We start from the raw sequence: 19933 nt of genomic DNA on the forward strand, positions 1-19933 counted from the left end.
TTACAATCACAACGAGAGAGAGAGAGAGAGAGAGAGAGAGAGAGAGTGAGAGAGAGAGAGAGAGAGAGAGAGAGAGAGAGAGAGAGAGAGAGAGAGAGAGAGAGAGACTAGCCTATAGTGAGTCATCAGTTGTGGCACTTTAACGTCTGTAACGGAGATTATACGTGAAATCTGTGTAAGGGAGTGAGTGAGGCTGAATCATTTTCAAACTCCTCCTACACAAACACTCTCAGTGGTGTGCCGTTCGTAAACTGGTGTTTTTGATCTATTAAAGACACATGGATCAAAACGCACAATTCCTATTTTTTATGGAATTTCCAGTAGGCTATTTTAATTAATGTGCCCTCGAAATCACAATAAAGTCCACTGTCTCTGTCTCTTGTCATTTCTCCGATTACTGGTGCGAGGGAGGGACAATATAAGTTTTCCAAGTGTGCCGCACAAATCCTGGAAAGTGAACCCAAAGCATTTCGATCGCCCCTTGGTGGCTGGCTCCAGTAAACCCCGCCCTCTCCATGTAATCGAATGGGACGCGAACCAAACTAAAAAATCTTCATTAGCCACACCTCTTTCTTTTATTTATTTTATTTTAGCTAGTTCTCATCACACAGACGTATCAAGAGTTTGTTTGTAAGTTATTATTTGATGCTATAAAAATGGGGTGTATGTTTGTCAGCTGTGCTTGCGATTGAGTCTGTCTGCAGGAGTGGGAGTAGGCCCGTACAGTTTCTGTTCAATGCGAATACATGTACCGTTCCAACCATATTCTACAATGTACAAAAAAGTACATGCATATTACAGAAAACACCGATGACTGTTTTAAGGGGAACAGGAATTAAGTTGTGCAGCTATGGCTTTTTAATAGACAGATAGTCTAGCATCATCCCAGAAAGCAAACGTACGTCTGCAAGATGTCTGTTAAAGATCACTTCATCTGGAAAGCATCTGCTGTATACTAACATCTGATAGACATCTTTAAGATGTCAGTTTAACATACATTCTAAATCATTACATCTTAAATACATCTTCTAAACGTCTATTTGACATCTGTCAGGAAACGTCCTAGACGTATTGCAGATGAGCAAACACTCTAAAAAATACGTCTTCCAGATGTAAACACACATCAAATAGACGTCTCTGTGATGTACATGTGCTATCAGGGATGCTACATAGGCTACATTCGCTATGATGACTACTTTTCCATTGATTGCACTTGAGCAAACGTCACCAACCCTCGACAAACTGATTGTACACCTCCAGTGATTTCCAGGCTCGGAATTGGATCCAATACGGATCCACACCATTTATGACTGAAATTTTCGCATTGTACCTCTCTCTGTCTTGTGTTAATACAGTCTCTTTATAATCTCTGTCACTTTGTCTCTTCATGATTTTCGTAACATTATAAACAAAGAAATATTCGAAATTTGCTTGTAAAACTTTGTAAACAGAGCAGCTTATGCCCTCAAAGATGGCGTCTCCGGGGAGGTCACGTGACATTAATTGGCCTGTGGGAACTATGTATAGGCGGGACCTTGATGCCGACATTGCCGAGCACCAGGATCACTACTGCGCAGACTCTTGCTCTGAATGACGTAAATCGCCAATGACTTACCTTTTTTTTTTAGTCTATGGTTTTTGCTACTTAGTCTAAACGAGAGTTGACATCCCAACAAACACTGAACATTCCCCAAACGATATATTCCCATTTGGTTATTTATGGGAACCAAAAATAAGGAGCTTCTCTGTTCTATTCCATTTTAGTTGCTTCCCTGATATCTTAGCACACAAACATCTTAGAGACGTCGATTTGATGTCTGCATTTACATCTGCAAGATGTGTTTTTTAAAGTGTTTGCTCATCTGCAATATGTCTCAGTTGTCTCCTGTCAGATGTTATAGACATTTAGAAGATGTCTTTAGGTGTTTATGGTTTAGAATGTAGCCTATGTAAAACTGCTCTAAGATGTTTATCAAATGGATTTATTAACATTTACACTGCAGATGTTTTCCAGATCTCCAGCAGATCTTACAGATGTGCCTGTGCCATCTCAGAATCGAGGGCACAAGATTGTGGGGGTAAGCGAGTATTGTGGTGGGACTGGGAGTACAGGCTGCCTTCAAATATCGATCAGATGAATGTATCTCAAAAGCAGGATATGTGTCACAATCATTGGATTTAGACATAATGTTGCCTTAATTCCTATGCTGCCTGTGCCTGGAGACAACTTTTTTCAGTATCGGAGGCAGCCGTTGTTTTGAATTGAATCGACTGAATCGAAATGTTTAAACAAATGAGTCAATGACTGGTGATTCACTAATAGCACGCTCACTTGTTGCCACCTGGTGTAATGATACTAGCCTATATCTTTTTGGTGACTATTTTTTTCACTAGATTCACAATTTTCAGAGTCACCGGGATGAATCAAAACGATTCATCCCGGTGAAACAGCACTCAGTCAAGCGCATCGATGCTGACCCACAAGCACAAGTTAGGGACTGGATTGAAGGCATTATTCTTTTCGGTAATGGGGATGAGATTGGCAATATCGATTTCGTATTGAAAAACTATACAGAACTTCACAGTTTAGGCCCTCGCATTTCTTTTGTATTGTAGATTTGGTAACTGGGTGTAATGCAGTGCTTTCCCTCAATGAATCCTCCCTATAGTGTAAACAAGTTCAACCTGTCATCAGCAGCAAGCGACATCGCAACAGGCACTGAACCTCATTGAAGTACAATGATTTTTTTCATGGTTATTGTTTTACTTAATAAAAAAAAAACACTCACACACACCTTCCGCGATAAACAATGATTAATTCATAGCGCGCAAAATGATCCTCGAGTCTCTCACCTGTGCGTTGACTGTGGTTTCCAGCGATCTAACGGTCCTCCCGTTATGTGTCTGACTCTGGATCCACCATCTTCATCGCCTGCCTGCCTTTCACTCAGTCTGTGGGCAAGCCCGACTCCTCCCATCAGAGACCTGCTAATCAAACACTGCCTAATTTATCAATGAACGAGCTGCAGATCTCGGCAAAACATCAGGGCAAGAGGCATGTAATGCTGCAGTCTTCATGGTTAGAAAACATAAAGAACCAAATCGGTATGAAAGCCCCTTCAATGGTATGAAATGAAACAAGTACACTGGTTATAAAATGCCTGTCCAGCCCTCCCACTCAAGAAAGCTATAATAGAGAATAAAAACAGGAAGCAACATTAGTATATTTAGCCACTACGTTTTTTTGTTGTTTTACTTATCATTGCTGTCAATTAAAACACAATACAGTTCAAAAGTTTGAGGTCAGTAGCCGATTTATTTTATTTTTCTTAAAAGTGAAAAAAAAAGAAAAAATGTGGTATTTGGTATAAACATTGGAGGGTTTTTTCTTTTCATAAAAAAATCCTGGAAAACAAATATTATGGTTTACACAAATATATTAAGCAGCACACCTGTTATTAACATTCATATTAATAAGAAATGTTTCCACCAAATCAGCATATTTAAATGATTTCTTAAGGATCGTGTGCCACTGAAGACTGGAGTAATGATGCTGAAAATTCAGTTTAACATCACATGAAAAAATTACATTGTAAAATACATTCAAATAGAAAACAGTTCTTTTAAATGGTAATACTATTTCTCAATATTATCCTACTGTTTTTACTTTATTGTGATTAATTAAATGCCTTGGCAAGCATAAGTCTTCTTTCAAAAACATTTTTTTTTTTTTAAACATACATGTCCTAGAAGGTATTTGTTTAGACCCCATGACAGGTTCCCCCTTTATTTCCCAAATCCTGTGTAGTCGACTAAACGCATGAAATGATTTTGATAAAATAACTTAACAAAATGGTCATGAATTCAAAATAATAGGAAATAAAAATGTTTGATGGACCTTTTCAGAGTAGCTTTATTTAATGTGGTAGGCAACTGACAAAACAACTCAATACGTTCAATACATTTTTTAATACAAATAAATATAAAATACATAATGGATGAGATGCTAGAAATGTTGGTTATCGTGGCTGTAAAAACCTACAGTACCTTATCAGCTTATCAGACAACACACAAAGAAAATACAAAACTTTAGGCTACATTTTTTCTTTCTAAAGCTAATTGAACTCTGTGATGCGTCTGCATATATGTACCAGTAATTTAAGATCTTGGTTTATGCAAATGATATTGTACAACAATGGAAATTGATATAACACAACTGGAAATGCTATGTGCGTCCTCAATGTAATCCACATTAATGTACACATCTTTAAAACCTCTAAGGCTACTTAGGACCATTTCTGAAACTGCCTAGGAAAAGAAACATGTCAGGTGGGAAGCCCTGAACAGATATAAAGACATAAATATTATTATCAACAATATAATTGGTAAGACTGTCTATTAAGGGTTTAAGATAGTAGGCAATACATTCGAAAATCACTAATAGCCTTATTACAAATAGCGAGATCTTAATTGCTGCGGGAGCCAAAAATCTTTTCCCTCTCTGCAACTATGGGCAATCAAAGTAAAAGTTATAATAATAAAATGTAATCATACAACATGATCCCAGTACAACAGTACACTCATAATGTGCATGCAAAAAGATAACCACAGATCAGCATGACTCAATGACTATGGTTCAGGTAATGGCATTACCAAATAATTGTATCTATAAAGTATGCAAACCTATAGCAAAGTGACCAAAAGATCTTACAGAGCAAATATGACGGCATTGGTTGATTCAAAATGTAGATCATTTTCATTTTAGACTGTACTTCCATATATGACTTTATTAGGAGTTTGGCTTACACTTTATTTTAAGGAGACTTTGTTACACTGTCATTATACATTTAAGTACTGAGTAATATGTATTAACTACATGTACTTACTATAGGGTTAGGATTAGGGTTTTTTGCATGTAATTATGCATAATTTATAGTTATTACTACAGTAACTACATGTAACCGCAACACTGTAAAATAAAGTGTTACCAGAGTTTGTTGAACAGCAGATGTAGGGAAGGGGGGGAAAGTGATGCTAAAACCGTAATATCTAAAACAAACACCTGTGCCACACCTGTACTATACACGATCAAAAGCTGTCAGTGTAGTTATACAGAGGAACGGTGTGGAGGAAAAGCTGGTTTTATTCTTGAGGTGACAGATATCCGGCAATTTTGCTGCTGCAGCTCAAAAATCTCAACAAAAAAAAGTGTCAGGGTCCAAGACATGCAGGAACAGAGAAAACCACTCTGAAATGGTCCTGGAGATTCAGTCTAGAAATGATATAACTCAAATACTTTCAGAATTCTAGCTCTTGTGCAACTGTGCAGAAAAAAGAAGAAGAGGAAAAAGAACAGGAATAGATTTTTATGAAGTGAATCTGAAGATCGAACTCTACAAGTCTTTTATAGATATGCTGAAAAACATGGTTTTGTAAAAGCTTTGCTAGAATGCTAAAAATGAATCGCCTAACAAGAATAGTTTTGTACATGATAGGAAAAGGCATTGTCCTGATTTAAAAGCGATATATTATAAAGTCTATTCAGAGTTTCACAACCTACTATAAGCTGTGAACGAATTAAGTTGTCAATGCAAGACTGAGCCCGTGAAACTTCAAAGTTTATTACAAGTTTAATAATTACGGAGTAACAGTGAGTCAACCATAAGTGTCTAATAGCTTATTAGCTTTCATAATAAATCATTACGTAAGTGAAGCTCACAACATTTCACTTTTCATATTTGCATAAATATCCTTTATGTTCAAAATAGTGTTAAACAAAAAGCAGCATTTGTAAACCCAGGCCCTTCTCCCCAGTGCAGAGAATAAGCACCAATCTGCACCAAATGGGCTTGAACATGGCATCGTGTTGTTGTTTTTGCAGCCACGTTTGGGCCAAGCTGAGAAAGACTATTCCTACTTCTGCAATTCCCTTTCATCATGAAAACCCATGCATCTGCGAGACCAGCTGGATGAACTATAACCCAAAACTTGTGCTTAAATGCTGAGACTAGTCCAACGTGGCCTTTGCTATTCTAATGAGTGAAGATGACGTGCTTCAGGAGCATTAATTAACATCCAAGAATCATCACACTGAACTTGCAATAGATATGTCATATAATACAAACTCCCCTGAATGAGGACAGCAGCTATAAATTCTGTCAATTTCATGTGCATTAATCTGTTTTTATTGATTTATGAAAATGTCTGTCTTTAGCGCTAATATTTTATACCAAATGGCTCCAAGAATCTTTAAATTCAATGATTGTGCTCACATTACTTATTGTAGCAAAACGTCAAGATATTGACTGAAATGTTCATGCTACAGTACAAAAGCTCAGGGACGAGCAGTAGACAGGATTCAGAGCCAGTCTGCCCCCAATTAAACAAAAGAGGGAAACTGGGTCAGAATCACTTTGGGCTCTAAGTGTTCTTTTCAAGTCTGCACCACAGTGTGCGTTTAAGACTCCCGACAGGAATCATAAAACTGCAGATAGGATGATGAGAGCATACTGTAATTGATTTGTGGTGGAAGACTTTAAACAACGTAAGACCAACAAAACTATATGAAAAAAAAAAAGATTCTGAAAACAGACCTGAGATATCCAGTACCTGAACTTAAGCAGCTGAAACAGACCATGCTTACACTGTTGAGACGGGTCATGGGTTTTCATCATGAGTGGGAATTTGCTCCGGCAGAGCATCTCTGCCAAACCGGCCAAGGAGTCCAGTCGTTTTTTAGAGAACCGGTGTGGGCGGCTGGAGCCAGAAATACATTGACCTATCGCAGCTCTCCCACACTGTGGTGGGCGGAGTGTTTCTCACGCTACTGACCTATAACAGAGTCCAGCCACTTTCTGTAGGAAATGGCAAAGCTGCTTTGCTCGGGGCTCCTGCAGCCTGTGAGGATTCTAGAGACAAACGAGTGCTCGGAGGGAAGTCCGGGGTGGGGGAGCAGGGGTCCCCGCTTTAGCCGCTTGGTGTCCTGCGTGTAGCTTCCATGTTTGCTCCCATCCAGAACACAGTCAACGTCCATGGCCTGGGAGGCGCTGCCGTCGTCACAGGGTTCCTCGCTGAGGAGGACATCGGTGTGGGTGAGAGGTGGAGACTGCGATCCTGCCCCCTGGACGTGTTCCCTCCGCCACTGGTGCCATAGGTAAAAGACATGCCGCCTGTTGGAGAAGCCTGGTTTTGAGTTTGTTCAAAAACCACATACCCGTTTACTATACAACAAAATGCTCTTTACGTTATAGGTATGGTGGGTCACAGGCTTGTCACACAGAAAATGCAATGCTCAATGTTAGAATAGCAAAATAAATAGGCTTATCAACTTTTAAAAAGGAGGAAAAAACATTTATTTTGTTCCTGATGTCAAATTATGACATGCCCTCGTCTTTAAAAACCACAAAAAAAAACAATCCAAAGTAAAAGAAAATACATCCCAGACTACATTACAGTTTGTGCAACAGAGATGAACATTGTGGCAACTCATATCTCATTGATGCGTGAATGCACTTAATGGCTGTTCTGATAACCACTACTTTTCCTTGTGGAACAAGAAAACTTTGGTGTGATTTTTTTACAACTATTTTCACTTTTAAAAAAATCTATAAAATAGAACAAAAAAAAATTTGTCACAGGCCATCATATGCTATCCAGACTTGTAATTTAGTGCATGGGATATATGGACAGCTTTAATGATAGTGCTTTTTAGAGCTGCTCCCTAATTTTCAACTAATCAGTAGTCGACCAAAATTGTTATTTATGGAAGCTTGTTTCCGCCACTGAATAAAAAAAATATATATAATAATTGCGACTTTTTATCTCACAATTGCGAGATATGAAGTCAGAATTGTGAGAAATAAAGTCGCAATTGCGAGATATAAAGTCGCAATTCTGAGAAATAAAGTCGCAATTGCGAGATATAAAGTCGCAATTATGAGAAATAGTCGCAATTGCGAGAAAAAAAGACAGAATTGCGACTTTTTATCTCACAATTCTGACTTTTTTTCTCACAATTGCGAGTTTACATCTCGCAATTCTGATTTAACACATAATTGCGAGTTTATATCTCGAAATTCTGACATCTTTTCTCAGAATTGTGAGATATAAACTCGCAATTGCGAGTTATCAGGCCAATTCTAAGGGGGAAAAAAGACTAACTTTTTCCCCCTCAGAATAGTTTATATCTCACAATTCTGATTTTACAACACGCAATTTTGACTTTATATCACGCAATTCTGACTTTATAACACGCAATTCTGACTTTATATCTCGCAATTCTGACTTTATATCTCGCAATTCTGACTTTATAACACGCAATTGCGATTTTATATCACGCAATTCTGACTTTACATTTTGCAATTCTGACTTTGTATCACGCAATTCTGACTTCACATCTCGTAAAGATGTAAACTCGCAATTGTGAGAAAAAAAGTCAGAATTGTGAGATAAAAAGTCGCAATTACCTTTTTTATTTTTCATTCAGTGGCGGAAACAAGCTTCCATAGTTATTAGTCGGTTAGTCGCAGAAAAAAAACTTGTGGCAAGTCACGCAGTCCGTGAGGGACAAATCGTTATCGGCGGTTCCTTATGGTAATTACAGTATGTCGGTCAGGAAATCCAAACGTTCACCTTTCCATCCATCGACCTCAAATTTGGCTTAGGCCTATCATTTGAAACACCTAAATAAATGTGCGCTATTATTAGGCGCATATCCAAGTGTTATTGAGAGAATGTGGAAGCTAAAGAATAGCGCACTTACGCCGGCGCGATCACAAGATTTTTTCCTGATAACAGCAGAAACAACTTAAAATACTCTGTCATTTTTGGTCATACAGATTAGAGTGAAACATCATTTAAAAAAAGTTTTATTTGTGTAAACTCACAATAACAAGAAAACATAGTGCCTTTGTAAAAAAAACAAAAACAAACAGGATGCGCTTTCTGCCGTCTTGGTCTTTGTGAACTGGAGCACGTCAACAAATAAACCAAAACTCAGTGTATAGTTTCCTCACAGACGTGAGAAATATATCTATAGAAAGCTTGAAATGTCAAGCGATTGCAAACCAATTCAAGTGGAAAATAAATATTTTCAGATTATGTCATTTGTATGAAACATGCATACAGGCGCATCCACTACTGTGGATATGATGAGTCAGCATTGTCCGAAAATACAGAAAACATTATCAATAAATTATTAAAATGTTTAGACAGTCTGTTGTTTTTTTCACGACACATTCATAATCATTACTTGTGCCGGTGTACTGTGGCAAGCTTTATGCGTGCGCTTGAGCGCTGATTAGGCTATGTATTATATATAGGCAATTAAAGGATCTTTATTATAATTTCTATGGCTTATTAATATACACGTGCAATTAGTCGAATAATCTCTTAAATGAACGACAACTAGTCGACTAGAAAAATCTTTTATAGTTTTATATTAATTCCTCATGTTTCATAATGTTTAAGCATTAAGAAGTGTGAAATGTTGGACAAACAATAATCTCACCTCTTCAAACAGCAAACCTGAAAATTAAATATATCTGTTGCTATGATGCACTTTAGGAGGAAAAACACAAGCTAAAGGTATATAAACACCATTCACTGAGCAGCTGCTCCTTGCATCAGACACGAGGGACGAGGCTGGGAAGGGGAAAAACTAAAAGAGCTAGAAACAGAGATCTAGCAAACTGCTTGCCTCTCCCTCTGTGAGCTTCAAATCTGCAGCAAAAGACCATCCATCATTTTATAACAGTAAGCCATAAACACATCAGGCCAGACCAGCTGAGGGCCAAGGACAGACTTCTGGCAAGCAAAGTCACTGTATTCACAGTGAGACTTGTGGAAGCACAGTCTGATGTTGCCTGACTCCGCGACTACTATCGGCGCAGCAAGACCTGGAGATCTGTTACTGGCTTCAAACACCTTGTCTGATCACTCTCACCTGTGGCACCACAGCGTCTCGTGGCCTGGATATGACTCGATGAGATCAGTGCAGAGCTCCATCTCCTGATGGAAGAGCTGAGGGATGACGTCATTCCGGTGGTTGTCATCAGACGCTCCCGCCGTGCTCTCTCCATTCGGCTGCTGGGTGGGGTGGAGGTCCCTCTCTCCAGCCTGCCTCAGCTCTCTGGACAGAGCTTTGAGCAGGTGCTGACGGTAGTGGAAGCCGCTGTGATCTGACACGTGCACGGACACCCAGAGTCGGGTGGAGGACAGCTCATCATGCAGAACCTGGAGTACAAAGTCACAGAGTATTATCTTTATTTAACGTAATCATTTGTTACAGCAGAATTTTACGTTATTGTTCAGTTGCCAAGTTGTCAAGTCACCTTCATTTATATAGCGCTTTAAACAAGATTGTTTCAAAGCAGCTTTACAGTGATAATAGGAAATTAAAGTAACAGAGATTGTTTTAGCTTTACAGCAGCTCTAGAAAAGAGTTATGGTCCAGCTAAAGTTATTTTGATTGATTCGCTTCCGTCGCAACGATCATTAGTTATTAATTTAGGGGCCGCTAACACGACATTATTTTAACTAAAACCAGAAAACTTTGTTCTGGCCACTCATTTGCACGACAACAGTGCTTGGTGGCTCGAGAACGCAAACTTTGAAATAGGTTCCAAGGTGCAAGTTTTGAAACATTTTGAAAAACGTTATCTTCTCAGTGTTAACTTCAAAAACATTAATCTGTGAAAACGATGACGCCGTGCACATGCATATTATGTGTTTAGTCTATAGGTATGCGCATTTGAATATATATGTGGGCAGGCACGTAGTCTTTAAGTGGTAAGATCTATGGATGTCAACATATCAATCAATTAATTCAAAAACCTAAAAAATGTTATGCAAAAATACAGTATGCATATTAATTACTGCACATCGTTAAAGCTGCAGTCCACAGTTTTTCTTCTTTGTCGCCATCTCTGTTCGAAATCTGCAATTGCCGTTATTCGCGGAATTATCAACTTTACGTGAGTTGTGCCTCGACACGGCACAGCGCGAATGAACACAATGTTTGAGGAGAATGTGAAGCTGTCAGTCGCCGCGCCGGTGTGGATACTGGCATTCAGAATCACAGATTATTCTTTTTGGAAGTAAGACCAACATAATAATTTTCACTGGAAAATGTCATCTTAACAAGTAAGAAACATCCACTGGTGTTCTGACATTGCAGTAAATCGCGCTGATTATATCTAACAATCACTTATCATATCACGCAAAACCGTGCAAATTATACTTTGTTCTCAAATTGTTAATGTTAACACCGTCAGCATTGTGTGACTACATGTAATGTCCTTTCGATTCCGATATGTATCCTTGTTTTCGCATGGGTCCGGTTGCAGTCTCTTTTTTTCTGTAGCCACTCCGAAGTCCGAACGAAGTCTTTTGCATTTTACAGCGGGCGAATCTGTTGTCACTGGTGATTGTCGTTTGAACCTTTCTGGATCCGCCATCAAATTGATAAGTTTAATTATATCAAGTGCTGTGAGAAAAGGCTATAAATCTCCACCTCCAACATCCTCACACGCAATATAGCTTATACTAGCCGAGACTCCTTCTTTATGTGTACAGATGTGACGTAATGACACAAAGACATGCTCGAATCTCCCGCGGAAATCCACCAGTACCACTGGAGTTAAAAACATTATTACAAGCTTACCGCTTTGAATCGAGCTAAGGCAAGCCAATAGTTTTGAACACTGGCTGGTTATGTATTTTCTCAAATATGTATTTATTTTGGATCATTTTTAACCCCAAAAAAAAGCTACGGACTGCAGCTTTAAAATGTGTAAAAATTCTAAAAGGCAAAAGTGTGTAATTTCTGTAGCACTGCAAAAATTGAGGATGTACCGATATTACATTTCTGTCCAGCAACAAACCAATTATTTTAAGTTACAACAAATAACTGATAAATGGCTGATATAAATATACAATTTTGTCTAAATAAATAAATAAAAATTAAACACTAAAACTGATTCAATCATTTTAAATGCTACAAGGGAATTTATGCACAAGATTGAGATTGGCTAAAGGTTACATTTAAGTGATGTTAAACCTTTTATGCTAATAAAGATGAGCTTTAAGTGAGTGTTAGATGACAGAAAGGGTGATCTAAAAATAAAAATAAAGGACCCGAGCAAGCATGCATAAATTAAATATCCAATATAAGCTGATAACAGAGAAAGTATTTTAATATCACAGACGTTATTTCACCATGATTTAAGTTAGATTGTAAACTCAGTAAAGAACATACTACAGAGATCTAGGATGGAAATTCAGACTAAGGAAAATAGTACCAAACAAGACATGCAGAAATGTAAGATGACAGCCGCATAACCCAATTATCCTGAAATAGCCTATGAACGGCTCAGACTGGTTCAAGTATGTTTAGTCCTGGATCATTAAATCTACAGGCTCATCCTTTTTATACCAGGGCCTTTTGCTGGGATTGAGCCCCATAACATTTGCCTAATTTCGTATCCAATTAAGAATAAGCACACATCAAAGGTCTGGCACTTAGTGACCCCCTAAGAGCCAATAAGCTGGCCTGACTAACATCACTCAGCTCTTTCTGGAAAAAATAAACAAAGCTAAAAAGACAGAAAACGGATTCTGTAATCAGGTCTCTTCCCAAGTTAACTCAAGTGGAGAAGAAATGTATCAAGATCATCAAAGGCTCAGGTAGATTTATCAACCTCATAAATAACCATGTCATGTTGCCTTCCTTGTAACACAACTGATGATGTGCCAGTGTGATCCATCATTCCTTAAAGTAATCCAAAACAAACCTAATCTTTGAGACGTACGCAAACAAAGCAACATCTACCAGACACGCGTTTTCAGTCAATATGATGAATTACATGGACGTGGACGCAGTGGACTGAGACGGCCTACCTTCAGATTGCCCTTTGCCATGTTTTTCAATACCCAGATGCGATGGGACCAGGCATTGTAGTTGCTGGGGTAACGGCCGGCTGCATCTGCACAGACCTTCATCTCCTCCTGCAAGGCTCTCTGCAGTCGCTCACACCGTCTCCTGCTCACAGCGTCTCCTCTGGGTTCAGCCTGATCTTTCAGTTCTTGTCCAGAACACTCGATCTGTAGCCGCTGCAATACCCAGCGCCTGTGTCCACAACACAAACTAATTCAGCAAACTGATCACAAACATATGTCTGGATGCACAAGAAATTTAACACACTTATGGTTTTATTTATGAGAGAGCAAAAATGTGCAAATTATAAAAAATGAATTCTTTCATAACAGTTTTAAATTGGCCCAGATTGTCGGCGCCGATAGCCTCGTGGGCAGCGTGCCGACACATATCGCTGTTGCGCTACGGGTGACCAGAGTTCAAATCCCAGCTCGTGGACCTTTCCCGATCTCGTCCCCTCTCTATCCCACCTCGCTTCCTACCCACTATATATTATCCAATATCACAATATGTATTAGCAAAAAAAAAAAATGTATTAGCCCATATGATCTCAGCACCCTAAATATCTGACGACACAATATTGTCCTGCAGGTACAAATAAGTTCTTAGTCTTGTCAGTTGCAGCTACGGATGTTTAATAGTGTTCCAGGGACCCAAGTAAAGTGGTTTGCCCTTGCCCTTGCAGTAGTGACGAAATTCTGCTTCAGACAGTGCCATTGTTGACATGTAGCAAGAGGTCTGCAACTGCAGCCAGTTTCATTTCATGGTCGCCTGGACACTGCTTTCGTTTCAGCCCGTTTGAGAGCATGGGAAGAGATTCCATACAAATTCAGCTACATGAAAGCAGGGCACATTTTCCGGTACAGCGCATCAAACTATTCCATTATTAATTTCTTAATGCCTAATTTATTATATATATTTTTTTATACATCACGATTTGAAAATTCAGACTCATCTAATGGTGAACTAAAAGTACTCTGGAAAAATAGGACACTCGAAGGGTGCAGAACGCAGCACTTCTATAATGTGTCATTTAATATTTTAAAAGACCTCATTTAACTGTATACAAAGCAGAACATCTTGGGAGTCACACAATAAACCCTCAGTGCACTAAAGCAGGTGCCTTAACTGAATTTCATTTTTATGTTATATTTATTCATAGTTACAAAAAAAGTACATTGATTTGTTTATTTAAGACATAAATGCCCAAACATTATTATTAAAAAACTAAAATCAAACTTGATTTAGGGCTGTGGGCCGAATGTAAATGTTACACTATATCCAATTATATTATTTAAAGATGATGTTTTTTTACAAGATGTACTAATAGAAGTCTCAGGTGTCCCCAGAATGTGTCCGTGAAGTTTCAGCTCAAAATATCCCACAGATCATTTATTATACCATGTTGTAAATGACCATTTTTTAGTGGTAGGAAAAACATGCTTTGGTTTTCGTGCCTGTACAGCTCGTGCCTCAGATACTCTGCAAAAAAAACGAAAACATCTATTCGGTTTTGATTATCATCTCCATCGCGGTCACACTCACGTGACATTGCAGTTCTTCATCAGGAAAGTTTATTATCTGTAAGCATTTTAAAGCCATTTCAGTCCAAACTTCTGATATATGGTTTTCTAAGCGCACATATCCGAAGCACCCACACAGAAAGCTGGATGTCAGACAGAGAGTCCCTTGAGTATTAAACTAAGATCTCTTTCACGTCTTATTGCGCTTAAACTGTCAAATATACACAAGGTTATGTCAAACAAAGTTCACATAAACAGTCGGTTATGTGTGTGAATGTAAACAGCAAGTAAATAAATCGCATATGTATATTAGATCTGAGTATTAAAGTGAAAGCAGCGTAAAATACAGTACCTACTGCTATATATGATGTTAAAATGAATCAAACAACAAATGAAAAACAGAAAATCACTCACTGCTCTTGATTGAATTAACTTTAGTAGCTTTAATAAGAACACTTTTCTTACATGAATGCTGCTGTTAAATGCTCTGGCGAGGAGATAAACATGGCGGACTGAGTACAGCTCACTCAGGCCGAGGTCTATGCTAATATGTGACATCACAAAAGCTAGAATCTGCAATTGGCTTGATCTGAGACACTGCTTATATTTATGGGGATTCAAAAAAAGAGGAGTGGGTGGATTTTTACCATTATAGGGCGGTTGTTCACACACACTGTCGACACACATTTATGTTCAAACACCATGTGAAAGTGAATTTTGCGTAATAGGTCCACTTTAAGATAAATTAAATTCATGCCTACATTTTTTTAAATCCTCTAACCTGTGTATCCATGTCTCTGGGCTTTTAGGATGCTTAGATAGTGCTAGTTTGCCCAGGTAAAGGTCCTTTTCTGGGTTTAACACGCCACACTGCAGGAGCTCTTTCCTACAAAACAGACAAGTTCATCAATGCCCAGATGAATTCACAAAGATATGCAAAATCAAAACAACCAAAATAAACAGTACAGCACCACCTCCTGGACGATATGTTTCTTCCATGCAACATTAGCTTAAAGACATTCAGATCAAGATTTGTATGTAAAAATCCAAGTAAAGAATATTAAAGCTGCTTTCTTAAAGCAGGCATGGATTAAATATCCATAGAGTGTTTCCTGTACAAAACTAAATGTTAGCAAAAGCAGTGAATTTGTGGAAATAATTGCTCCCCATCTCTGAAATTATGAAAAAGTCACATTTAGAGTTCAATGTAGCAGCAGCTTTTTGATGTCTTTTAATGTCCCAAATTAGACACAACTTTCTAAAGATAGCAACAATGACACATTCAGCGCAATAAAATGACACTGAATCCTGACATCAAAGGGAAGAAAGAGAGAGAGAATTTCTAAAATAAATAAATGAATAAATACCATAGATGTACATTATGATCATTAAGAAAAGGTTTTCAGGTAACAATCATGAAATACAATGAAAATGTACCTGACATTCCACGCAGTGGTAAAATCTGGGTTTAATAGAAGCAATGTGCAGGTTATATCTACCAGTGCTTGAAGAGAAGGAGAGAGAAATCATTTTTTTCAGTCTGAACTGTTGTAGGAACAGCCATCTTTTAATAAAGACTTATGCTGCCTTCACAAGCTATCGGAATTATAGTAGCCTAAATACTAGTTTGCTAGTAAAAAAATTGGACATGAACAAAATTTTAATGTGATGAGCTGTTGTTTCCCACAACTTTAGAAGTGGGAAAATGGGAAATTTCCGATAGCACGAGAAGGCAGCATAAGGTCACGGCAATGTGAGCCGGCTGAAAAATCTAAACCAATAAACCTTCGTCCTACCTTCCCGGTCGAGCCACTGCTTTCTCTGCCTGTAGAGCAGGAGTTTATTATGCACATAGGGCAGCAGAAACTTGACACACCAGCTCTCCACTCCCAGCTTATTCTCCACCAGGACGATGGGGCTTCTGTTGTATCGGGCTTCAGGGCACGGAATGAGGCCGATTTCATCACTGTGAACACATTTTAAAAGATAAAAAGCAGAACAAGTCACAAGGCTATTTTAAGAAACTCTGCTGAATACTAAGGAGCTGAAGGCAAATGGCAATGCATAAAACATCTCAGCTGACACAAAGTCATTCCAGATGTATCTCTCTGGCAGAGATACAAGAGTGTCATAAGAGAAGAGTGAGATGAAACCACTGGGACAGGGCACTGACCTTCAAATATGGAACACACAGACCAAACACACAGGAAAATAACAATTGCACTTAAGGCAACATTTAAAAAGACAGGCAATCAAGATATGTTCCTTATGTGGACAAAAGTGATGTGTTTGGAGAGCCACAATGAAACCATTGAATCTGTCACTCCAAATACTAGATAAAAAGACAGACACGGACACTTATTGAGAAAGATGATAATAAATGTAACATGAAATGTTTTGAAGCTCGTCACGCCCTCTGGAACTGACAAGCGAGTAAGTTAACTGATAAGCACCCACAGCTATAACATGACAAGCATGCACACTTTTACTTCGCGTTTCACTCAGTAAAACTTTCAGCGTTTGCACGGAGCAGTTAAACAGATAACCCAAACAACATATCACACGAGCTGGTCTAAAAGCGAGGGTCGGTGAGCTCTACCTGCTGCTGGCCTGCGCCGGGCGCCAGCGGGTTAGAGCTGGTTAGTAGTAGCCAGTTAGCCAGCCACTGCCTGCGCAAGTTACACGGGCTGCTGCACTATGTTCTCCCTGCGGCTGAGCGCGAGGGTCTGACCCCATGGAAGGATTAAACTAGACGACCGTAAACGTAAACAACGATGAGAGATCACATACGTACATGTTCGGGTTTCTTTTAAAGGCGTTATTGATATCTTTCACAACTCTCTGGACCAAGACATCCACCTCCTCTTCCGACTCAGCCATTTTCAGAGCCCGAGTGACGTCAACGCGGGTGACTCAACCTCATCCGGGACATTTCCCAGTCATCCAGTAAAACATGTGCTGAAATGATATTGATTACTCTTGTAATTTCTGTAAAGGTGAAAAGGAAGCTATTTTTCATTTATTTTTCCATTGCATAATACATAAACATTATGTGAATGTATAATTAAAGGACTCACATATAGAAACAGTTTTAATTTCTTTGTTACTATGTGAATGAAAAATAGTCTAGATACTGTATATATTTTAATTTCTTTTTCAAGAACAAAACCAAAAGTTGGGTTTTACTGTACTTACATTTAAGTAGGCTATATGAAATTAAGTAAAAATGTAAATTGTACCACCAGTCTATTCCAGTAAACAATACAATTTGGCAAGGTGACAATATTTATTTGATAATAAAGAACGAATAGTTTTATTAAAGGTTTCAACTCTGTTGGCAAAACAAAGTTTCCCAATTAGCAGTATAAAATAAATCAAAAGCAGAAGGTGGTGCTTGGGTATTAGCTCTGCATAATGCCAATACCCCTGTGGGAATCGCATCCATGACAATAGAAAACTCCATGGTGTCATGGAAGCATTGGCAAATTGACAAGACAGGCTGTGACTCACGGAAATAACCATTCAAAGCCGCCATTTAAGTTGGTGGCAGGATATTTCTCTTTTCCATCAAAATCAAATAGTACATTAAATATGAATTTTCGGGTCAAAGTCATGATAGCACATCAGGTCATCACAGCTTACTCTGTTTTACTGCTACACAGAACAAGCCAAATGATACACTGATTTGGTAAACAAACGTAGCCTCTTTTAATAGGCCTATATAGAAAACACATGTTATATATTTTCTTCATGAACTAATCATTACACTATATGCTTAAAAGTTTATGTATATGTCCTAGTTTACATACACACTTTTAAGACTGCTTCACACCTCATCCCCAACAAACTTCAACATTGTAACACTGATGTTGTTGGATTTAGAATCAGTAGGCCTAATACATTACACTCTAATTTACCCATCACTATCACCGTGCATTTTACCTATCCTGCAACTTTTATTATTAGTATCTTTATATATCAACACTCATGTCACTGAGGTGAGGTGTGCATATGCGTGTTGTTATTGTAGGGACCAGACTGATGTTACAGTGAATACCAGTAGAGGGAGACATGTGGTTTTTGGTCTGGGTCTGCTGTGTTGAGATGGTAATCTGGAACAGAACTGAATTACTCTTGACTGCGAATTTCATCATGACAGTTTGTGTTCTGCAAATGAGTTCCAGTAGGCCCTACTTAATATGAGATGATAAAAAACTTAAACTGACTGGTGTTACCCCATACGTAGATATATTTAGCAGTTTCTTAACAGACAAACAAATTGTAAAGCTACAGTAAGCTAACTAGTTTGTAGTTTATTTATTGAAGTTTGTATTTGGTGTTGGCATATCATTCTCACTAAAAGAAACTGGGAAAGTGAAGTTTTCCTGATGTTGGAGAAACAGGATGAAGTGTTTATCATCATAGCAGTCACAACTATTTAAATACTCACAGAAGTTTTTTATATATATAAACATGTTCCACTCGTTACACAATAGGTAACAAGAGTTCACTGTGATCCAGGAGATGCAGCTTCGCTGACACAGTTCTTTTGGCCTTGCTTTTGATTATTTTCTGGAGTTGCTGCATGATAAATTATGAAATGTAATCTTGCACTTTAAGAATTGAGTATGATTAGTATTAATAAGACTAATAATTCATTCTGAATTTAAGATCCAGCATCTCAACACAGCAGTTATGAATCATCACAACAGAATGTCACCTTCATCTGTAAAGATTAGCTTTTATCTAACCTTAATAAATTTTGCTGATTTGGATTATCTGTACGTGATGAATGAGTGTTGCATTTTGACTCATTTTAGGGAATGGATAAGAATTGGATTGCCCCCCAAATAATTGTACCAATTAGTAATAAGTACATTATTTATCTCACCTATACGGAAAATCCCAAAATTAATTGTAAATATTTTCCAAAATGATTAGTGATATGAGCTTCTATCTTATCATTTGCTCTCTGTGACCATATCTTTTCCCTGGTTTGTTATCTTTACAGATGCTCCAACTGAGTGTCACTGATTACAGGACCATTAAACTGATGCTATGTCTTTATATCTCAAGGCTGTGTTTCCTTTCCTCACATCTACTACTTAACTCGCTCTTTCATTCCCTTAATAGGATAGGTGCCCTATAAATGCGGAGCTTACCTTTGAGCCCCAAGGGACAGTGTACACTTCAAAACAGTTTCTCCCAAAGCTTCTTCTCATTTTGAACGGGAAATAGAGAACTGGAGAGGGAATTTCCTGTGTTCATTTGTAGGCTATTCACAGAAAAACATGCAACAGTGAATTTGCGAAGCTGTCAGCATAATGTGTTTAAAAACGAAATGCAAATGTTTTGGGGGTTACTGGTTAGTGATCATATAATGACTGAAGATTGGGTCATGTGTTCTGCTATATATTACAGTAAATCGATATCAGGCCCACGGCCACGATTGACAGGAAGCCTGATTTCAGATGGC

General features: G+C 38.3%; 1 protein-coding gene across 1 annotated transcript; it reads right to left on the minus strand.

Moving 5' to 3' along the window:
• Positions 1 to 5601: 5601 nt before the first annotated feature.
• ptar1 (protein prenyltransferase alpha subunit repeat containing 1) lies at positions 5602 to 17362 on the minus strand. The gene is made up of 7 exons (XM_056237476.1): positions 17252 to 17362; positions 16254 to 16423; positions 15895 to 15961; positions 15239 to 15343; positions 12898 to 13126; positions 9944 to 10233; positions 5602 to 7169 (listed from the first exon to the last, which is right to left on the minus strand). The coding sequence occupies exons 1-7, from the start codon at positions 17335 to 17337 to the stop codon at positions 6824 to 6826; spliced, it is 1293 nt and encodes a 430-aa protein (XP_056093451.1). The 5' UTR covers positions 17338 to 17362; the 3' UTR covers positions 5602 to 6823.
• Positions 17363 to 19933: the final 2571 nt, after the last annotated feature.

Source organism: Rhinichthys klamathensis, unplaced genomic scaffold (genome assembly GCF_029890125.1).
Source record: "Rhinichthys klamathensis goyatoka isolate OS25496 unplaced genomic scaffold, OSU_Roscu_1.1 h1tg000019l_1, whole genome shotgun sequence".
NCBI lineage: Eukaryota > Metazoa > Chordata > Actinopteri > Cypriniformes > Leuciscidae > Rhinichthys > Rhinichthys klamathensis.

Excerpts from the sequence above, each read along its gene's own strand:
- ptar1 (XM_056237476.1), bottom strand. The coding sequence starts at position 17,337 with ATGGCTGAGTCGGAAGAGGAGGTGGATGTCTTGGTCCAGAGAGTTGTG. Across the intron at positions 16,424-17,251 it reads TTTAAAAGAAACCCGAACAT|TGATGAAATCGGCCTCATTC; the intron begins GTACGTATGTGA and ends ATGTGTTCACAG. Across the intron at positions 13,127-15,238 it reads CCAGAGACATGGATACACAG|GCGCTGGGTATTGCAGCGGC; the intron begins GTTAGAGGATTT and ends TTGTGGACACAG.